At 43.9% G+C, this 23,061-nt stretch overlaps 1 protein-coding gene and 1 long non-coding RNA gene across 2 annotated transcripts in view; both read right to left on the reverse strand.

The window, feature by feature from the left end:
• LOC132464133 (uncharacterized) overlaps positions 1 to 21,799 on the reverse strand; it is a gene marked incomplete at its 5' end in the record, with an annotated part of 31,985 nt that extends 10,186 nt beyond the window's left edge. Inside the window, 7 exons of the mRNA XM_060060337.1 lie at positions 735 to 834; positions 936 to 981; positions 1,090 to 1,109; positions 14,596 to 14,759; positions 19,778 to 19,865; positions 19,965 to 19,989; positions 21,785 to 21,799. Coding sequence (XP_059916320.1) covers positions 735 to 834; positions 936 to 981; positions 1,090 to 1,109; positions 14,596 to 14,759; positions 19,778 to 19,865; positions 19,965 to 19,989; positions 21,785 to 21,799 — 458 coding nt within the window. The remainder of the gene's footprint in view (positions 1 to 734; positions 835 to 935; positions 982 to 1,089; positions 1,110 to 14,595; positions 14,760 to 19,777; positions 19,866 to 19,964; positions 19,990 to 21,784) is intronic.
• Positions 21,800 to 21,859: 60 nt separating this feature from the next.
• Positions 21,860 to 22,298, reverse strand: LOC132463739 (uncharacterized). The gene is made up of 2 exons (XR_009527136.1): positions 22,208 to 22,298; positions 21,860 to 22,049 (listed from the first exon to the last, which is right to left on the reverse strand). It is a non-coding gene; the product is annotated as an uncharacterized LOC132463739 (long non-coding RNA).
• Positions 22,299 to 23,061: the final 763 nt, after the last annotated feature.

The following is a 23,061-nucleotide window of genomic DNA, read 5'->3' on the forward strand; positions in this document are numbered from 1 at the left end:
TATTGGACCTGTGGCCATCCGAGGCATGTTCATGACAGAGAGCACAGAACATTGTCTGGCTCGTCCCGTCAAACACCAGCCAGCCACGGTGTTGCCCACTGTCCGATGTTCACCATGATGCCGGATGTTGACAGTAATGGTTGAGGAACCTGGCAGCGCCGTATGACGAATGTATTGTAGCGACCCTGGGACATTTAAAGAGTTTGTGTGTTATGTGTTGCATTGTATTTCGTTGTCCGTTAGTTTCGTTTTTCTTTAGTCCGTGAATCTTTGGTCTGAACTGGCCTTAATATGCCAGTTGTTCTGTGTGCATGCATTGGAATGTTCTCCTTGTCAATCAGTGTGGGGGGCGAATCATCAGGTCAGCTGGGGGAGGGGCTTGGGAGAACAGGAGGGTGGGGGGCTTGCACGTTGAAGGGACCGGGTTGGGGGTTTCCCGGGTAACCAGTTGTTGTTCGTGTGGATTGTTGCCGTTGGTTACGGGTTTCAGTGACCTGCAGTCGGTTGCACCAGCAGAACGTAAAGCCGATCATAAGTTCGGGTGTAAAGTCCGCCTTAACCCTACGCTCGACGTAGCTAGTGTCAAACTAAAGATGTTCTAAATTTTGGTTGCGTGCAGAGTGAGGGGGACAGAGATCCTGTCCTCCGTCTGTCCTGAAGAGGACAGTCTGAGTGTCCTCAGGATGTTGTGGGAGCAACACAGATCCATTATGTGGGGGCTTGAGGGGGGGGCTGGACCCAGACTCTGGTCACCATCATGATCATCCATAGCGGCAGCAGGGGTAGTTGTGGGATGTTCTTGTTGGTCGCCGGTTGGTGCAGGAGAGTAAATCCCTGGAAGAGAAGGCAGCAGAGTCAGGACATACAGCCAGCAACACTCACTGAAGACTGAGGCAGCAGGTTACTCTCAGGTGGAGATCAGGGCACCCCTCTACCTGTTAGACAGCAGCCTTGGCTCAACTCCTGGCTCAGGGTCTCCATCTAAATAAAATATGATCAAATGATTGACACGGTGCAAGTAATAGATATCACTCAGTACAAGTTCACACATATTGTTGTATTCTGTGTCAACCCAGTAATAACACATACCTTTGATGTCAATCTCCATTCTATATAGTGAAACAAAACAGTCACATGTCAGGACAGCAGTCACTATCATTTAGTATAACCATGAAACATGTTAATTTAATGTAACCATGAAACATGTTAATTTAATGTAACCATGATGCATGTTAGTTTAATGTAACCATGAAACATGTTAGGTTAATGTAACATGATACATGTTAGTTTAATGTAACCATGAAACATGTTAGGTTAATGTAACATGATACATGTTAGTTTAATGTAACCATGAAACACGTTAGTTTAATGTAACCATGATGCATGTTAGTTTAATTTATCACTTACCTCTTATTTTCTTCCTGTGAATAATGGCTATGATTATCAAAGCCATTAAAGCCACCAGTATGACTCCTGATATTATTCCTGTCACATGTCCTCTCTCTAGTCCTGTCTGTGGACCATGTTCTCCACATTCTGAATCAGTTGAATCAGTTCCTGGTCTCATCAGTTTCAGTCCCACAGATTCACATCTGAGATGAGAAGGACCAGACAACAGGTTTAGTTTGAGGGTGTGTAGTGTACATCCTATCCTGGGGGGAGGATAGTAGACTGGGGGTTTGGCTCCTGGTCCAAAGGTACTGGGTTTGATCCCCAATGTCCACATGAGCCATGAGTAGGCCTTCAGCTAGGTTCTTGAGCGATGGCGTTATTCCACTATACTCTACTGGCTCGGCCCGGTCCGGCTGGGTTGCATGTCCGTTACAACCGGGCTTCTCGCTTGGAGGCGTGTCTGTCAGTGATGACGCACTTGTCTTGAGTCAATGACGCAACAACACTCACACTAGTCTTGGCTTTCACTTTTATATTATAGCCTACCATATATTCTGATTGATTAGTTTAAAATGCATTTAATATAGTCGGGATGTTTCAGACGAATGGCGACCCACACAATGATATTTACATTTACATTCAGGGCATTTAGCGGACGCTTTTATCCAAAGCGACTTACAATAAGTACATTAGTCATAAGAAGTGCATCAATATATCGCTGTCGGTACAGTAAGGATGTTCATAGAACCAAGTGCAAGTACAACAATCGCTAGGCTAACCCATTCCCCGTGTTACAGCCATGATAGCAGCTACTGCAGTTGCTACACAGTTAAGTACTATAATACAATACAACACAATACAATACAACACAATGGTGGCCAGAAGGGGGAGGGTGGCTATGCAGAGTCGAGGTGGACACTTGACTCGTTGATGATATCAACGATCAGGGGGGGGGGTGGGGGTTCGGAGCGATTGTTGACGGGGGGGGGGGGGGGTGAAGACGTGGCCGATAGATGAACTCTTTTTTCTTTTTTTTTTGGGGGGGGGCTTTTGGGGGCCCTAGTAGTGGCCCGGGGCCCCAAGCAATTGCCTGGTATGCCTAATGGGACGCGGCGCCTCTGTCAACGATTATGAATTCAGTTGGACGTTCAATATTCCCCCTCAATGCTCCCTTATCTCAATGGCTCACTGAGAGATGATTCATCTCATCTAGGGCGCAATCACACTTGGGTAGTGGTGTTGCTTCTCTGTCTCCACAGAGACAACGCAGCGATATGATCATGACATGAGCAGTTGACTTTTTACTTGAGAGAAAGTGAAATCCGCGAGCTGCTGATCATGTGAGGGAAGGGGATGCAGTCGTATTAAACAATGACGTTGAAAGATGGTGCGATCTACGAGAGAGACGCTGAGGAACGAGGCTTTGTCAGGATAAAAAACAAGTGGTCAGCAAAGTAAAGAATATGTTGGCGTTTTTGCACTTGTAAATAGTTAGTCGTGTTTGTAGCCTACACTCAGACGTGAACTTATTCTTGCATGCGGGTGTCTTCATTCATAAAAAAATAAAAACATTCAGGAGTGTGCAAAATATTCTAAAGAGGTCTAGACTGTGCTCAGCCCCGCCTTCTCCAGTGAACCAAGAAAGCCTGCGCCGTGACGAACGGGGGATTTTTGATCAAAAACTCAACTTTCCTAACGCACCAACGTGAACCGCTTGCCGTCATGTTTATTGTGTAATGGGGTAGAAGGTCGCATGGACTATACATCATCCAGCTCAGGTTTCGTAGCCATGCGTGTGCGCGTGTCGGCTCTTTAGCATCTGTTCCGTGGCCTGAGCACACCTCTCCCAAGTGTGCTCAGGCCACGGAGTGGAAGTGGACTTGAGTACGGTTGGCGTGCTCACACTAGCCACACAATCTAGACTTGAGCACGGTACAGGTGTGAAACGGACTTGGGCACGGTACAGATGGCCTAGTGTGAGTGCGCCCTCACTAGACCATCTGTACCCTAACCCTAACCCTCACTAGGCCATCTGTACCCTAACCCTAACCCTCACTAGGCCATCTGTACCCTAACCCTAACCCTCACTAGGCCATCTGTACCCTAACCCTAACCCTGGAACCGCGGAGCCGTCGCACTTACAACAGAATGAAACCCAATAAACCACCAATGTGTGCAGGGTCCGGAGGGTAAATTGGGGTTCTAGCTCAGTGGCGATTCTAGAAAATTTTACATGGGGTGGCAGAAGGGTGGCAAGTTAAATTCAAGGGTGGCAAATCACACACAAAAAGTCAAGTCAAGTCAAGTCTTTTTATTGTTGGAAACACACATGCCTGGTGTCTATATGTATTTATTTATACCAATCGCTAATGAAAACAGTTAACATATTGTGTCTATCTTTCTGTTTGTCTATATTTTAAGTTTTGTGTGTCTGTCTGTGTGTCTGTCTGTCAGTCTTGCGTCTATCTACCCGTCCATCTCTACACAAAAGACTTAATGATTCAGTGTGGTTCCCTTCGGGTTAATCCGCCCATCATCCGAGCACATCGGGAAACAGCCACTGAAAAGCCAATTTAATACTTATTTTCTCTCCCTTTGATTAATATTAAATCAATTTAATATTTGATTGATTTACATCACCTCGTTGTGATGGGTTGTCATTGTTAATATTCATAAGGAAAGGGCTTGTGGATTCTCTGCCTGTGGAGTTGCGTGTTTGGGCGGTCCCATTGTGCGCCGGCTGGACTTGATGTGGTGTCGATCGTTTGAAAAGTAATTGTGTTGTCTGTTACCTGAGAGAAGGGCTGGGCAACACCTCCTGCCTTTGCACTGTGAAAGCGCGTGCGCGCGCGCGCGTGCGTGTGTGTGTGTGTGTGTGTGTGTGTGTGTGTGTGTGTGTGTGTGTGTGTGTGTGTGTGTGTGTGTGTGTGTGTGTGTGTGTGTGTGTGTGTGTGTGTGTGTGTGTGTGTGTGTGTGTGTGTGTGTGTGTGTGTGTGTGTGTGTGTGTGTGTGTGTGTGTGCGCGCGCGTTTGGATCTGTCCGATCTCGAAACCCCACCGTCAATCGCAATCAGTGTGTCAATGGCGAGCACGCACTCGTCCACACACGAACACAACAGGCATGCAGATTTAAGACACATGCGACCACCCATCACATTTTCTTGATTCAAGTTTCAGCTGTACTGTACCTTTTTTCATCACTGCAAGCGTACAGTTGGCTTGTCTCCAGTTCTTTGGCTTTCAAACCGTTTCTGTCTTCATTTGAATGAAGTGGCAGATGCGCACGGTGAGAAGAGAGCAAATAGGATTCATGGACTCAACCATTTTACAGGGGAGGGGGGACATAAAGATTTTAGTTCTTAAACTTAAACAAGTTACCAATGAGATCAACAGCTTCAGTAGCAAAAAATATAATACCATTCAATAAATGTATATTGGAGACACTTCTAACAACCTGGGTGGCAAGTGGGGTGGCAAGCATTTTTTGGGGGGTGGCAGCTGTCACCCCGGTAGTTTCGCCACTGTTCTAGCTCAAACAGGCAATTTACCTCGGGGAGTGTAAACGCGCGGACCGTGCCACCAAAAAGGCGTGCATAAAGCGTCCTATTTGGCATTGTAAAAACGCTCAGTGAGAGAGGGCTGTTCCAAATAACAGACATGCAAACGGCGCGCTTTTTGGCGCGAGTCGCTTTTGTATCATACATTTTGGGGACCTGTGTGGTTCGTGCAGATCCGAAGAGTTTTTTTTGCGTCGATCGGTGCGCGCGTACAGGTGTCAATATTCCGTAATCTGACTGACTGAGACCCCCCGTGCCTTCGAAGTAAAGAAAAGGGATTCCGGAAATGATTTTGTTATGGGACCAATCCAGGCCCCCAGGATAGGCGCATACTTCCGCAATCCACCAGGGCTGTGGACGGGGGTCCGTCATTTCATGTGGCCCAGAAGTAGATATCGCCGTCCACTCCAATACAAGTGGGGAACAGGATTGTGTCTCCGCAAAAAATGTCTGGATATCAATCAAAGGCTCATAATTACCTTCATGCCATGTCCTAAAAAAAATGTAAGTTTTTTCTTTCCATAACGCCACCTCAAGCATTTTATTAGCCGTTATCTCACTGGGGAAGAGGGGTGTGCAGCTGAAAGGAGTCCTCGTGAAACAAATGGCATCCGAGAGGGCCTAGTTCAGTGCTCCGTTAACGTGTCCGATTTTTGGACTGGTTCATCTGCTGATCAATAACTCTCACGGTCCTCTGCTTGCGATCATTGTGATTCATCATGTATTGATCCATTTATTCAAAAGATCCAAAGACAAAGAAGCGGTGCATTACGGTATCAGTTCTATATTTCTGCATCCGGTACGTCACGGACTAGGCCACGTGTCTTGGCCCCATAACGCGGAAGCAAATCGCTCCTGTATGTTACCCTGCGCCACTGAGCAGTTTGTATAGGAATGAATGGGCGGCCATTTTCCAGTCCGTGGTCCATCCTTTATTATGTCCATGGACCAATCACAGCCCTTGCCGTCGCGTCGAAATATTGGATGCGCATGCGCACGGTAGAGCTTAGATCGGGCTCAGAAAATCAAGCCCGACCCCGACCCTCTGCACGTTCTGTCCCGACACATTAACTGTAATTAGGAGCCCTAGCCCGATTTCAACCCGACATTTATTTTAACACATATGTAACTTTGTACACATTTGTTACTAGGCCTACTCAGCTAAATATATATGTAAGGGATAATGTATAGAACGCCGGTCATTATCGGGAAAATAAGCCCCGACAGGGCGAGCAGGACACCGACGCGCAGCGAAGGCGTCTTGCTTCGCCCTGAAGGGGCTTATTTTCGAAAATGACCGGCGACGTTTTATACATGATCCCGCTTATTACACGGCTACCTGCCAAAACTAAAAAAATAACTTTACATGGTGCGCCTTTTTACAATTTATTCGTTACCAGCATTCATTCATCATTTTTTCACGATGTCTTGTTTTTAAAAGATTTATGATGACTTTATGCTCTGTAAGGTGACCTTGGGTGGCTTGAAAGGCGCCTCTAAATTAAATGTATTATTATTATTATTATTATTCGTAGTGTTGATCAGCAATAATAAAGTGTCCGCAAAGACGGTGACGTCGCTTAGCAACAGAAGACACTGGGGTTAACGAGTCACCGGACTAGCTACCAAAGTGAACGGAGTGTTCCACGGCATTGAGAAGACCTGTGTAATAAAGGCCTATAATATTTCTGTTTATGGCATAGATTTCTCCTCAGATTAGGCCAATAAACCAATGATAAAAATAAAAATAAAAATGCTTGATCAAAGGCCCGACCCGAGGATAGTGGTGGGAAATATCGGAGAAGGATGCACTTATTGTGCAGCAGGACGCAGGGTGCTTGTGCAGTTGGAAGTGGTCATGGCTAAAATTAGAAGCCATGACTGAGGTGAATACAGTGAAGCATAACTTTCCACTGTCTGACTTTTTCAAAGAAATTGAGAAAAGAGGATGTGCTAAATGCACACACTGCATTAAAGAAATGAATTATGCCAGCAGGTGTGTACTAGGGATCGACCGATACCGATATTTTTTCATCAGCCGATACGCCGATACACCGATACCGACTTTCTTGAGTTTTTTTATTTTTTTTAAGAAACATTTATTGAACTTCAATATAAAAAACAATATTTAACAAATAGTAAAAACAGGTGAAGTAGAACAAGTGAGAACAAGTAGATGAACAATATTTAACAAATAGTAAAAACAGGTGAAGTAGAACAAGTAAGAACAAGTAGATGAACAATATTTAACAAATAGTAAAAACAGGTGAAGTAGAACAAGTAAGAACAAGTAGATGAACAATATTTAACAAATAGTAAAAACAGGTGAGGTAGAACAAGAATAAAAAAAATATAAAAAAATAGGCGAAAATCAGCCGCGTATCGGCCGATACCGATACACGTAAAAAACGCGAATATCGGCCGATAATATCGGCCGATATATCGGTCGATCCCTAGTGTGTACATGCCCTGTATGCACACTGTAAGGCAGACATTCATCGGAGGACAGTGACAACAACAAACTACACAAAGTGTTGCACAGCTTCTCCGAAACCCTCTTCCAGATAACCCCTAAGCAGCAGATATGATCAGGGACAGTGCCAGGCCTATACTGCCAGTACCTGTACCTGTGATCGCATATCCAATGCAGAGGTGTGTGTTTGTGTGTGTGTGAAAATAAATTAACTTAGTTTAAAAAGGCACTTTAACCGAGTAACTAATATATTTTTTATCATATAGCATAGGCCTTCTCATGATAATAGGATATCATGCCGTCATATTTTTTCCGCCTTCGGGTAGCTCTCTCTTTTTTTGTCATACATGTGTTTGCATCCCAGAAATAAGCCACAAAGTCAGTAAAGTGTCAACTGTGTTCTCTGTGTTGTTCTACTAAACAGCGGACGCTTGGTGGTGACGTATTACGACGTGATGACGTACAAGAGGCCACCGTAGTCCGGCCCAGTTGAGATTGCCTAGTGTGAGCACAGGCCAGCTCACAGCGCTGGTCGTCTCAAGTGAACATGCCTTCACACTTTTTCAATAAATATTCAAACAATACTTGTATAACGTCCACCCCTAATGTATTGATAAATAAACTATAATATTCACTTACTTTGTGTGGTTCTGACAAGACGATGTGCCATTTGAGAATGTTCCATCAGTACAGTGAAGGCACTTTGTGTCTTTATCTGCTGTTCCTGTATGAATATAAAGATGTTTTATTAGAACACGATCATTCTCAAATGTGGTGTGAACATTACATTTGTTTAAAACATTAAGTCAAATATTGCAACTACCTTCACCAAAATTGTTTGGCGTGAGCTCCGGGGAAGAAGAAAACAGAGAATTGTATTTCAAAGGTGTTTCTATCCTTTCTATCCAGACTCATTGCCAGACTGTTGTATTTGATCATGGAATAACTTGGACACCAATACATTAAATGAATGAATAGAATCAGGAGATGTTTAAAGCTATACTTTAAAGTTCAGGTCTCTTGTTGAATTGGTGTCTAAACATCAAGAAGACGTCCTGAATAAATTAAAGTTTAAATAAAAAATGCAGTTAAATAAAGTTGATGTGCAGTATAGAACACCAACCTCTTTGACCGATGTAATGACCAGGACTGCAAACCGTGTGTCTCTGAGCGGCCCTACATCCACCTCTGTTAGAGTCACTACAGAAGAATCCATCCAGGACCTCACACACAGCATCTGATGTTGATGAACACGACTTCTTCACCTTCAGGCCGAGACCTGTCAATCACAACAGTTACAGACGAACCTGAGAGTACACAACTTCTGATATAAACATGAACACCACAACTTCTGATATAAACATGAACAACACAACTTCTGATATAAACATGAACAACACAACTTCTGATATAAACATGAACGACAGAACATCTGACATAAACAAAAACAACACAGCGTCCTCATCAACACAACATATGGGGGTTGCATGGGGGGCATTTCCATTAAATTACAGATGTACCTGCATCACACTTTGTACAGCTAGAGCATTGCTTCAATTCATTACGGCCGGCTTTGAAAGTACTATTGGGGCACATTGAACACTTTGTAATCCTTTCATGTAACTCTGAGCAGTCCTTTTCAACATGCATTCCTGTTGAAAAGAAAAGGTGGAATATGTAATTTAGTTTTGATTCATCCTAATTCATTTGTTCATTTGTTCACTTCAATCAAATATTTAATTCATAAATTTAACAACAGTTCATGAATGTGGTTCCTACCAGGACGGCATGAAGGGCAACATTCTAATCCCCGTCTATATTCATCCGGGGGACAAGTTGCTGATACCATAGCAGACTGGCCAACTAATGTTGCTACTGATAATCCGAAACATATTGTTAAAATGAGGATCCCCATGCTGTGCAGTTTGACCCGGTCTCTTCAAATTCCGAAATATCTGGGGAGAGATTAAAAATAAATAAATACAACAGTTAGAAAAGAAAAGTACTAACTTGCTTTAAAAACACATTGCTTTACACATTGGGTAAAGCATTGGGAAGTAAACCTAGCTGTACCTACCTCGATGGTTTCTCGACGGCGATCCGCGTATTGTGACAGGATCCAGGCGGTGTTCCAGCCAGGGGAACTACCATATATATAGTTATATTATATCTATGGTTCCGCCCATGTGCATGACGTCGGACAGACTACCCCTTTGCGATTGGCTGCCCAAACACTGGCCTCGGGGGGGGGGCGTTGTCATTTTACTTTGGTTTTATGGTGGATGCCACACTGATGGCTATTATATCAAATGAGGGCGGCTTTGGCGAGGACCAAACGCGGTTTTTGATCTACCTGATGCGGCAGCAAATCGAGACCGAAGGCGAAGGTCTCCCAAAAACACTGGCTGGTTTATATTCCTCCGTAAAGTGCTGTAGTGCTTTCAGGCACGTCCAGTGGGGAGGAGACCTCGGGGAAGACCCAGGACTAGGTGGAGAGATTATATCTCAACACTGGCCTGGGAACGCCTCGGGATCCCCCCGTCAGAGTTGGTCAATGTGGCCCGGGAAAGGGAGGTCTGGGGCCCCCTGCTTGAGCTGCTCCCCCCGCGACCCGACCCCGGATAAGAGGACGAAAATTAGATGAGACAAAAGATGTGGGAGCGTATGATAATGGCCGTTTTTAGGAGACCGGTACTTTGGAACATGAGGATCGACATATACAGAGATAAAAACAAAACCAACCAGGCTTGGAAAGAGATCGGTGAGGAGTTTGGCCTGCCAGGTACTTAAAAGTTTTGTGAAAAACATAAAAACTTTCATACGGTATCTCCGTAAAACGACGGCGAAAGTTAAATTTTTTGAACGTATAACGGACATACCGGACAGAAATTTTACGGAGGGGAGGAGTCTTGGAGGAAAAACGGACATTACGGAGAATCACATAGGAATGAATGGACTTTCGGTCGGAGACGGTTGGATCGCATACGAGAATGTACGTATGTGGAAACGAGGCGTTAGCTCTACGTGCGCATTCAATATTTTGTAAAGGCCGATTTATAGTCCTCCGTAAAGTGCTGTACGTAGACACGGAAAGCCTGTCGGAGACCCTCTCGGTAGCTTACGTGCGCATCCAATATTTTTTAAACTATCCGTCGACTCATCGGAGACGGCAAGGGCTGTGATGGGTCCTCTAACAAAATAATTTCCAGAATCACTTATCCGGTTTGACTTTGACCCAGAGAACTGTGGTAACTTCCTCTTTCTGGACTGGTTGCCGTAACACATACTATCCATGCGAGGGCGCTCGCAGGCAAGTGCAGAATGAATGGGAGTCCCCCCACGTCCTAGGACGTCTAAATAGAGCAGATCTATGTGATGGACGTTTAAATAGAGCAGATCTATGATGGACGTTTAAATAGAGCAGATCTATGTGATGGACGTCTAAATAGAGCAGATCTATGTGATGGACGTTTAAATAGAGCAGATCTATGTGATGGACGTTTAAATAGAGTAGATCTATGTGATGGACGTTTAAATAGAGTAGATCTATGTGATGGACGTTTAAATAGAGCAGATCTATGTGATGGACTACTAAATAGAACAGATCTATGTAATAATAATTCTTTATTTCAGACCCAGGAGGATCCATTTCAACACAAACAAAATAAACAAATAACCAAACAGAGTAAAAAAAAAAATACACAAATTCACAATATTCAGTGCCGAGCATACAGACATGATCGCCAATGGTTCCACAGTCTGGAAGAAAATCTAACCGAACTGCATAGAGGGTTGGCCAAAACTGCAATTAAGTTATTTTCGGACTCAGATGCCCTACACATAAATCCATACATCAGGCCACGTAACACAGCAGAGCAGGTAGGGACCCCAACACTTGCAAATATTTGGCTTGCGCTGGACGTTTATATAGAGCAGATCTATGTGATGGTGGGGACTTCCTAGGACGTTTAAATAGCTGACGCCATTCATATTGAATTGGTTCTTAATATGTACATTGATATTTCTGGTATGTTTTATACTTTTTTTTTTTTTTGACGGTGCTGAAGCTGGGTGGCTTCAGGTCGTACCAAGTCCAGACTCAAGTCACTCCCTGAGTCTCCTTGCTCGGGCTCTGAGCTATGTTCTTAGTGTGTGGTCACATTGGAGGCCCGATATCTCAGTAATGAAAGAGGCTGTAAGAATATGGTGTTTAACACATCTTCAGTTGTAGGACAGTAGCAATAGGTTTTGTAGACAAGGTTCGGCAGTGATCGTTTGAATAAATATACATCTTTATTTTTTTTGAAAGTCTTCAATAATAAAAATAAATATACAAATAAATACACATTTATATAGCATACGAGACTGTTCATTCAGTGCCTTAAAATGTCCTTATTTGCTGTTCCTGTACAAATATTAATGTATGTGGTACAACACAGACACTGAAAGAGATCAGGAAACCGCCAAAGCTTGTTATTTAGAACATTAAAAATGTAATACGAAGCCGAGTTGGTGGACATCAGCCGTTTATCAAGGTTTTTCCAGCATTGGCAAACCGTTTTCATAGTCTCACTGATTTCTCCCATGAGCTCAAAGGCAGTTATTATCTAACACTGTCCACACGTGGCTTCTACACCCAACTTTGGTCCTATTCACACATCATGTTATTACTCTGAAGACAACGGTACAGTCTCTTCCCGCCAGGGGCGTAATAGGTCCTTGAACAAACCGTACATGAGGCAAGGCAACTACATGAGGCCGACTCAAAGTGCTTCACGTAGAAACAGTCATATAATAAAATAAAACAAAAGAAAATAGGTTAAAAAAAAGTAAAATCCAGCAGCAGACCTGTAAACTGACTGGGAGGGGAGACCCAGGCTGATAGATAAAACTGGATGAATCACCTGGAGGCCTGGAGGGGTGATTCAGTCACAATAAAAATACTAAGTAGTGCTAAGTAAAACAAAATAGACGCTGAAGTTAGGAAAAACAAAACAAATAGGGCAAACAGTATAAATTATAAAGTGGCCTAGTGCCAGTTCGTCACAGTACAGTAAAGGATGTAAATGCAATGTACAAAATCTAAGAAGTGCTTTGAAAGATACATACATCAATCGCTGTTGTACAGCCTAATGGCTGACGGCACAAAGGAGCACTCAGTCTTTGCCCCTGGGGCAAATTAGGCCTAAACATTTTTTTTTGTTTGGTTCCGGTTTCCGACAGACCCCGTCAATTTATGTGCGACCCAAATTATTTTATGAGCTTTAAAAAAAAAAAAACGTTTTAGTACAGCCCCTCTTCATTCTGTACAAGGATGAGCGCATTCTCTCGTTTTTAAATGAAAAAACCCATCATCACCCATCATTCGCTGCCGCTGGAAAAAATAAAATAAAAAAATAAAATAAATTCCCTACCTACCCATGACCTCAACTGACGACCAACAGGAACCAAACTTTTTTTTTGTTAGGCCTTAATCTGTGGCTGAAGGTTCTCCCCATCTCAACATAAAGGCCAGACCCAGACTGAGGGGGGTGGACTGGGAGGGGGGCACCAGACTGAGGGGGGTGGACTGGGAGGTGAAGGGGGGCACCAGACTGAGGGGGGTGGACTGGGAGGTGAAGGGGGGCACCAGACTGAGGGGGGTGGACTGGGAGGTGGAGGGGGGGGACCAGACTGAGGGGGGTGGACTGGGAGGTGAAGGGGGGCACCAGACTGAGGGGGGTGGACTGGGAGGTGAAGGGGGCGTAGTGTTATGGCGTGTTTCCACTGCAGGGTGCGGTACGGTTCGGTTTGCAAAGGTGCGGAACGGATTGCGTTTCCACCTCCAAAAGTTGATTGGTTGACAGAATCGTCACGTCCGGGCGACGTGGGGATAGAAACAAACAAACAGTAGCCTCGAGGTATTATTCTTTACAATGAACATGTCGCGTCAAACGCTTGCTTGGGCGAACAAGGAGGTGGAGACGTTCCTCTGCATTCTTGGGGAGGGAGACATTGTTTACGATGTTTACGTAGCTGCCGCGGCGATCGACATCCGGCGTACCTTAAAGGGTACTGTCGGCGGTGGAAACACGACCTCGGAACTGAGCGGGGCTACACCGCCCCTCCCTACCGGACTGAGGCGAACCGACCCGTACTGCACCCTGCAGTGGAAACGCGGCATTAGGAGAGACTATGGAGATGGACTAGGCGCCTCCAATTTCACTCTTCAAGTGGACAGACTGACCATTTACAGTGATGGTATGTTTGTCAGAAGAAGGTGAAACAATAGGATTGTCCTCACAATGGACTGAGACTGACACAGATCCATTATGTGTGGGGCTTGAGGGTCGGGCTGGACCCAGACCCTGGTCACCATGATGATCATCCATAGTTCCATCAGGGATAGTTATGGTACATTCTTGTTGGTCCCTGGTTGGTTCAGGACCGTCAGTGGACCTTAGTGGTGTAGTCACTGGGAGAGAAGGCAGCAGAGAGTCAGGACATACAGCCAGCCTCCACATGCAGCAACACTCACTGAAGACTGAAGCCCAGTGGAGCAGCTCTGCAGCTGGGTACTCTCAGGTCACAACCGGACACACAACCAGACACCGCCAAAAACACAACCAGACACACACCACCAGACACAGCCAGAAACACAACTAGACACACCACCAGAAACACAACCAGAAACACACAACCTCGAAACAGAACACCAGAGGATCAAGCTACTGAATACACTTTTAATCCTTGTATTTTATATAGCATACTGTTTAGACTCTGGTTTAGCCTCTTCACAGAAGAGTGAATAGATATTAATAAAAAAATAGATATCACTAAAGTTATCTGTTACTAATTTACTAAATGAAACATGTGGAATATGAACTTACCAGTTATCTCCTTCTCCTCTTCCTGTGTTTCACTTTTCTATAAAATAAAAAATGTAAATAAAATATCAATATCGGGTTCACAATAAAATCATCATATAATAACTCCACCACTGCCAGCTAGGTTCACACATATTATTGTGTTCTGTATCAAACCAGTAATAACACTTACCTTATCACGTCTTTGATTAGCCTTTTCTATATAGAGATAAACAATACAGTAACATGTCAGGACAGCAGTCTATCATTCAACATAACCCAGATACACGTTAGTTACATGATACATTTTAGATTAATGCAACACTTACCTCTTTTTTTCTTGTGCAGAATAAGGCCTCCGATTATCAAAGCCATTACGACTCCTGGTATTACTATTCCTGCCACTAGTCCTCTATGTGGACCATGTTCTCCACATTCTGAATCAGTTGAATCAGTTCCTGGTCTCATCAGTTTCAGTCCCACAGATTCACATCTGAAATGAGAAGGACCAGACAACAGGTTTAGTTTCAGGGTGTGTAGTGTATATCCTATCCTGGGGGGCAGGATATTAGACCGGGTGTTTGGCTCCTGGTCCAAAGGTACTGGGATCGATCCCCAATGTCCACATGAGCCATCAGTAGGCCTTCAGCTAGGTTCTTGAGCGATGGCGTTATTCCACTATACTCTACTGGCTCGGCCCGGTCCGGCTGGGTTGCATGTCCGTTACAACCGGGCTTCTCGCTTGGAGGCGTGTCTGTCAGTGATGACGCACTTGTCTTGAGTCAATGACGCAACAACACTCACACTAGTCTTGGCTTTCACTTTTATATTATAGCCTACCATATATTCTGATTGATTAGTTTAAAATGCATTTAATATAGTCTGGATGTTTCAGACGAATGGCGACCCACACAATGATATTTACATTTACATTCAGGGCATTTAGCAGACGCTTTTATCCAAAGCGACTTACAATAAGTACATTAGTCACAAGAAGAAGTGCATCAATATATCGCTGTCGGTACAGTAAGGATGTTCATAGAACCAAGTGCAAGTACAACAATCGCTAGGCTAACCCATTCCCCGTGTTACAGCCATGATAGCAGCTACTGCAGTTGCTACACAGTTAAGTACTATAATACAATACAACACAATACAATACAACACAATACAATGTACAATGGTGGCCAGAAGGGGGAGGGTGGCTATGCAGAGTCGAGGTGGACACTTGACTCGATGATATCAACGATTATGAATTTAGTTGGACGTTCAATATTCCCCCTCTATGCTCCCTAATCTCAATGGCTCTCTGAGAGATGATTCATCTCATCTAGGGCGCAATCACACTTGGGTAGTGGTGTTGCTTCTCTGTCTCCACAGAGACAACGCAGCGATATGATCATGAGCAGTTGACTTTTTACTTGAGAGAAAGTGAAATCCGCAAGCTGCTGATCATGTGAGGGAAGGGGATGCAGTCGTATTAAACAATGACGTTGAAAGATGGTGCGATCTACGAGAGAGACGCTGAGGAACGAGGCTTTTGTCAGGATAAAAAACAAGTGGTCAGCAAAGTAAAGAATATGTTGGCGTTTTTGCACTTGTAAATAGTTAGTCGTGTTTGTAGCCAACACTCAGACGTGAACTTATTCTTGCATGCGGGTGTCTTCATTCATAAAAAAATAAAAACATTCAGGAGTGTGCAAAATATTCTAAAGAGGTCTAGACTGTGCTCAGCCCCGCCTTCTCCAGTGAACCAAGAAAGCCTGCGCCGTGACGAACGGGGGATTTTTGATCAAAAACTAAACTTTCCTAACGCACCACCGTGAACCGCTTGCCGTCATGTTTATTGTGTAATGGGGTAGAAGGTCGCATGGACTATACATCATCCAGCTCAGGTTTCGTAGCCATGCGTGTGCGCGTGTCGGCTCATTAGCATCTGTTCCGTGGCCTGAGCACACCTCTCCCAAGTGTGCTCAGTCCACGGAATTGAAGTGGACTTGAGTACGGTTGGCGTGCTCACACTAGCCACACAATCTAGACTTTAGCACGGTACAGGTGTGAAACGGACTTGGGCACGGTACAGATGGCCTAGTGTGAGTGCGCCCTCACTAGGCCATCTGTACCCTAACCCTAACCCTCACTAGGCCATCTGTACCCTAACCCTAACCCTCACTAGGCCATCTGTACCCTAACCCTAACCCTGGAACCGCGGAGCCGTCGCATTTACAACAGAATGAAACCCAATAAACCACCAATGTGTGCAGGGTCCGGGCGGGTAAATTGGGGTTCTAGCTCAAACAGGCAATTTACCTCGGGGAGTGTAAACGCGCGGACCGTGCCAGCAAAAAAGCGTGCATAAAGCGTCCTATTTGGCATTGTAAAAACGCTCAGTGAGAGAGGGCTGTTCCAAATAACAGACATGCAAACGGCGCGAGTCGCTTTTGTATCATACATTTTGGGGACCTGTGTGGTTCGTGCAGATCCGAAGAGGTTTTTTTGCGTCGATCGGTGCGCGCGTACAGGTGTCAATATTCCGTAATCTGACTGACTGAGACCCCCCGTGCCTTCGAAGTAAAGAAAAGTGATTCCGGAAATGATTTTGTTATGGGACCAATCCAGGCCCCCAGGATAGGCGCATACTTCCGCAATCCACCAGTGCTCAGAGGCCAAGCCTGGTATTGCAGCTGTTTAAGCTGGCTGTGGACGGGGGTCCGTCATTTCATGTGGCCCAGAAGTAGATATCGCCGTCCACTCCAATACAAGTGGGGAACAGGATTGTGTCTCCGCAAAAAATGTCTGGATATCAATCAAAGGCTCATAATTACCTTCATGCCATGTCCTAAAAAAATGTAAGTTTTTTCTTTCCATGACGCCACCTCAAGCATTTTATTAGCCGTTATCTCGCTGGGGAAGAGGGGTGTGCAGCTGAAAGGAGTCGTAGTGAAACAAATGGCATCCGAGAGGGCCTAGTTCAGTGCTCCGTTAACGTGTCCGATTTTTGGACTGGTTCATCTGCTGATCAATAACTCTCACGGTCCTCTGCTTGCGATCATTGTGATTCATCATGTATTGATCCATTTATTCAAAAGATCCAAAGACAAAGAACCGGTGCATTACGGTATCAGTTCTATATTTCTGCATCCGGTACGTCACGGACTAGGCCACGTCTCTTGGCCCCATAACGCGGAAGCAAATCGCTCCTGTATGTTACCCTGCGCCACTGAGCAGTTTGTATAGGAATGAATGGGCGGCCATTTTCCAGTCCGTGGTCCATCCTTTATTATGTCCATGGACCAATCACAGCCCTTGTCGTCACGTCGAAATATTGGATGCGCATGCGCACGGTAGAGCTCATGGTGCGTTCGAGTATTCTCTGCGAGCCGACTCGGATCTCGGATCGGACGCCACGCCCACACTAAAATCGTTTTATTATGTTTTGAGTGTAGGTCGTCGGAGAAAAACATGGACGCCACCCGGAAAGCTATTGTTGCGGTAGCATTGGCCGACTACTTCTACTATTTTCATTTATATTATTTTAGGACTACGAAATAATATAAATGAAACGGTGCGTTTTCACCGTACGAAAACGCAGCCATTTGAACTTCTACAATTTTCACTTCATTTCATGTTTCAATGTATCTTCTGCATATGTAAGTTATTACAGCAATACGAGTGATTGAAATTGCGATTTAAACCACCAAAGCGGTCCAAACACAATGAAAACAGTTCACTACATGTCACACTGGGCGCATCCATCTTCAATTCTATCTCGGAAGCCTCGCTCGGTCACCGCTGAGTTCAAACGAGATGGCGAGATCGACTTCCGAGGAAAAGGGGCGTGTTTGTGCGTGTCGCTAGGCAACGTCCTCGGAGCTCCGAGACGGATGGATATTAAAACGCACCATTAGATCGGGCTCAGAAAATCAAGCCCGACCCCGACCCTCTGCACGTTCTATCCTGACACATTAACTGTAATTATGAGCCCTAGCCCGATTTCAACCCGACATTTATTTTAACACATATGTAACTTTGTACACATTTGTTACTAGGCCTACTCAGCTAAATATATATGTAAGGGATAATGTATAGAACGCCGGTCATTATCGGGAAAATAAGCCCCGACAGGGCGAACAGGACACCGACGCGCAGCGAAGGCGTCTTGCTTCGCCCTGAAGGGGCTTATTTTCGAAAATGACCGGCGACGTTCTATACATGATCCCGCTTATTACACGGCTACTTGCCAAAACTAAAAAAATAACTTTACATGGTGCGCCTTTTTACAATTTATTCGTTACCAGCATTCATTCATCATTTTTTCACGATGTCTTGTTTTTAAAAGATTTATGATGACTTTATGCTCTGTAAGGTGACCTTGGGTGGCTTGAAAGGCGCCTCTAAATTAAATGTATTATTATTATTATTATTATTATTCGTAGTGTTGATCAGCAATAATAAAGTGTCCGCAAAGACGGTGACGTCGCTTAGCAACAGAAGACACTGGGGTTAACGAGTCACCGGACTAGCTACCAAAGTGAACGGAGTGTTCCACGGCATTGAGAAGACCTGTGTAATAAAGGCCTATAATATTTCTGTTTATGGCATAGATTTCTCCTCAGATTAGGCCAATAAACCAATGATAAAAATAAAAATAAAAATGCTCGATCAAAGGCCCGGCCCGACCCGGCCAGAGGATAGTGGTGGGAAATATCGGAGAAGGATGCACTTATTGTGCAGCAGGAAGTGGTCATGGCTAAAATTAGAAGCCACGACTGAGGTGAATTCAGTGAAGCATAACTTTCCACTGTCTGACTTTTTCAAAAAAATTGAGAAAAGAGGATGTGCTAAATGCACACACTGCATTAAAGGGGTGTACATGCCCTGTATGCACACTGTAAGGCAGACATTCATCGGAGGAAAGTGACAACAAGAAACTACACAAAGTGTTGCACAGCTTCTCCGAAACCCTCCTCCAGAAACCCCCTAAGCAGCAGATATGATCAGGGACAGTGCCAGGCCTACACTGCCAGTACCTGTACCTGTGATCGCATATCCAATGCAGAGGTGTGTGTTTGTGTGTGTGTGAAAATAAATTAACTTAGTTTAAAAAGGCACTTTAACCGAGTAACTAATATATTTTTTATCATATAGCATAGGCCTTCTCATGATAATAGGATATCATGCCGTCATATTTTTTCCGCCTTCGGGTAGCTCTCTCTTTTTTTGTCATACATGTGTTTGCATCCCAGAAATAAGCCACAAAGTCAGTAAAGTGTCAACTGTGTTCTCTGTGTTGTTCTACTAAACAGCGGACGCTTGGTGGTGACGCATTACGACGTGATGACGTACAAGAGGCCACCGTACTCAGGCCCAGTTGAGATTGCCTAGTGTGAGCACAGGCCAGCTCACAGCGCTGGTCGTCTCAAGTGAACACTTTTTCAATAAATATTCAAACAATACTTGTATACCGTCCACCCCTAATGTACTGATAAATAAACTATAATATTCACTTACTTTGTGTGGTTCTGACAAGACGTTGATGTGCCATTTGAGAATGTTCCATCAGTACAGTGAAGGCACTCTGTGTCTTTATCTGCTGTTCCTGTAGGAATATAAAGATGTTTTATTAGAACACGATCATTCTCAAATGTGGTGTAAACATTACATTTGTTTAAAACATTAAGTCAAATATTGCAACTACCTTCACCAAAATTGTTTGGCGCAAGCTCCGGGGAAGAAGAAAACAGAGAATTGTAATTCAAAGGTGTTTCTATCATTCGACTCATTGCCAGACTGTTATTTGTATTTGATCAGGGAATAACTTGGACACCAATACATTAAATGTTAAGAGGCTGGGCTGAATAGAATCAGGAGATGTTTAAAGCTATACTTTAAAGTTCTGGGGCCGTATTCACAAAGGATCTTAGGGCTAAAAGTAGGTCCTAACTGGCGAATTTAGGAGTAACTCCTAAAAATAATGGGCGTGTCACTCTTAAATTTAGGACTCCTAACTTTTTTCACTAAGAGCAATTCACAAAGTATTTTAGGACTAAAAGTAGCACCTAAGTCTAGGAGAGCTTAAAAGTCCTCAAGAGGACTCCTAACTCAGTAAGACCTATTCACAAAGAATCTTAAAATGCCTGCGAGACGAAATGTTAGGGTATTCAACTTATTGTGGAGTTAATGCGCGATGCAATAACATCCCCGACTAACAGGAATAATCCGATTAGTCCCGAAATAAAATGTTATAAAGTTATAAAGTTATAAAAAAATATATATAACTTATAAAAAATAAAAATAATTGCGCCATCAAAAGACGAGGACGTGTTCGTCAATAGGAAGAAAGTGCATTCCATCAACACGCAGGTTGTTTTTGATGCAAATTTTAACATAGCCTACTGGATGTTGTTGCAAAGTGGCCTGGATCTTCAGCTACCCATGATTCGCGCATTTTAATGGTGAGTGGTCTGAGGCAGCTTTTTGAGATGTACCAGTTGGGTGTCACTTGCTGGGTGACAGTGACTATCCATGCAAGACGTGGCTCTAGACACCCGTCCCTACCTCAATCCACAACCGGGAGCACAGTTAAATGTAAGTGATTACGCAGATTACGCTTAGTCCTATGCGTAAAACACATCGTATTGGCTCTTTACGAGCACACAAACATACACGAAATGTTGTGGAGAGAGGAATTGGGCAGATGAAACGTCGGTTTCATGTCCTCCACGGCGAAATACGCCTCACCCCAGAGAGGGCAAGCACAGTAATCACTGTATGTGCCATTCTACACAACCTCTGCAAGCGGAGGAACATTCCACAGCCAGACGACGATGATGATGATGATGATGATGATGATGGCGATCAACATTACAAGGAATTTGGCCGTGTGGAACCGAGTGGACAGGCATTTAGGGATCACTTTGAAAACACATTTTAGGTAAACACCTTGGCACAAATCAGTCAACACTTGGGTAGTTCGTAACATTTATTTTCTTTTACGTATTTTTATTGTTTGCTTTCTCTCTCTCTTGAACGTGCAGGCTACAACGTCCTTATCGTGGTCTGCACAAAATTGTCATCATGCGTGTATTCTGCTAACTGCACTATAACTACTTAATAGGAATTCATTTCTAGCCTGGGCTATTTCCTTGTTTTTCGGTGATTCAGTGGGCTCGTCTGAACAACCAATCACCGAACAGCTTCTAAACTCGTGCACGAGAATTGACGTAATCCATAGCAACGGCGCGTCACTCTTAGTTCACTCTTTGTGATTTATCCTTAGTAAGAGTAGGTCTCAGCGGCTTTGTGAATAACTTTTAAGAAAAAACTCCTACGTAAAATGTTTTAGCGCGAGTTAGGAGCACTCCTAGCGGTAAGATAAAATGCTTTGTGAATACGGCCCCTGGTCTCTTGTTGAATTGGTGTCTAAACATCAAGAAGACGTCCTGAATAAATTAAAGTTTAAATAAAAAAGGCAGTTAAATAAAGTTGATGTGCAGTATATATATATAGAACACCAACCTCTTTGACCGATGTATTGTCCAGGACTGCAGCTCAGACGGTGTCTCTGAGCGGCCCTAAATCCACCTCCGTTAGAGTAACTACAGAAGAATCCATCCAGGGGCTCACACACAGCATCTGATGTTGATGAACACGACTTCTTCACCTTCAGACCGAGACCTGTCAATCACAACAGTTACAGAGGAACCTGAGTCAACCTGAGAGTACACAACTTCTGATATAAACATGAACAACACAACTTCTGATATAAACATGAACACCACAACTTCTGATATAAACATGAACAACACAACTTCTGATCTAAACATGAACAACACAACTTCTGATCTAAACATGAACAACACAACTTCTGATCTAAACATGAACAACACAACTTCTGATATAAACATGAACAACACAACTTCTGATATAAACATGAACAACACAACTTCTCTGATATCAATATGAACAACACAACGTCCTCATCAACACAACATATGGGGGTTGCATGGGGGGCATCTCCATTAAATAACAGATGTACCTGCGTCACACTTTGTACAGGCAGAGCATTGCTGCTCCTTAGTATGGCCTGCTTGGAAAGTACCATCGGGGCACGTTGAGCACTTTGTAATGCTTCCGTCTATGCAGTCCTTTACAAGATGCCATCCTGTTGGAAAGAACATTTTGAATATGTTGTAGACATAGACAGTATATGTTGGACATGTTGTAGATTTGTGGACCGATTTGTAGACGGTATCTGTTGTAGATTATTAGAAAGTAGATGTGGTATCTGTTGTAGAGAATTAGAAAGTAGATGTCGTATCGGTTGGAGATTATTAGAAAGTAGATATGGTATCTGTGGTAGAATATTAGACAGCAGATATGGTATCTGTTGTAGATTATTAAACAGTATATTTTCTATACGTTGTAGACTTTCAGACAGCGTGATAAAAGTTCAGATATTTGACTCTTACCAGGCGGACATTCAGGGCAACATTCCGTCCCTGCCTGGTATTCATTCGGGGCAAGACATTCGATTGAAGCAGCAACGCCAACATTATACGTAATAAACACTGAACATATTAACATGAATGGTAGAAACATGGTTGTCAGGTTTGTTTGGGCTTCAACCATCCAACTGCAGTCACAGACTCTTCTTGACCTTCAGAAATATCTGGGGAGAGATGAAAGAAAAGCATTTCATCAATTAAATAACGAGTTCTGGGGACGGGTTAGAAGATCATTTGGGGGTTTTGAAAAGAGTTGTGTTTGGTTCAATCAACTATTCATACTGTTCT

This window comes from Gadus macrocephalus, chromosome 1 (genome assembly GCF_031168955.1).
Source record: "Gadus macrocephalus chromosome 1, ASM3116895v1".
NCBI classification, from domain to species: Eukaryota; Metazoa; Chordata; class Actinopteri; order Gadiformes; family Gadidae; genus Gadus; species Gadus macrocephalus.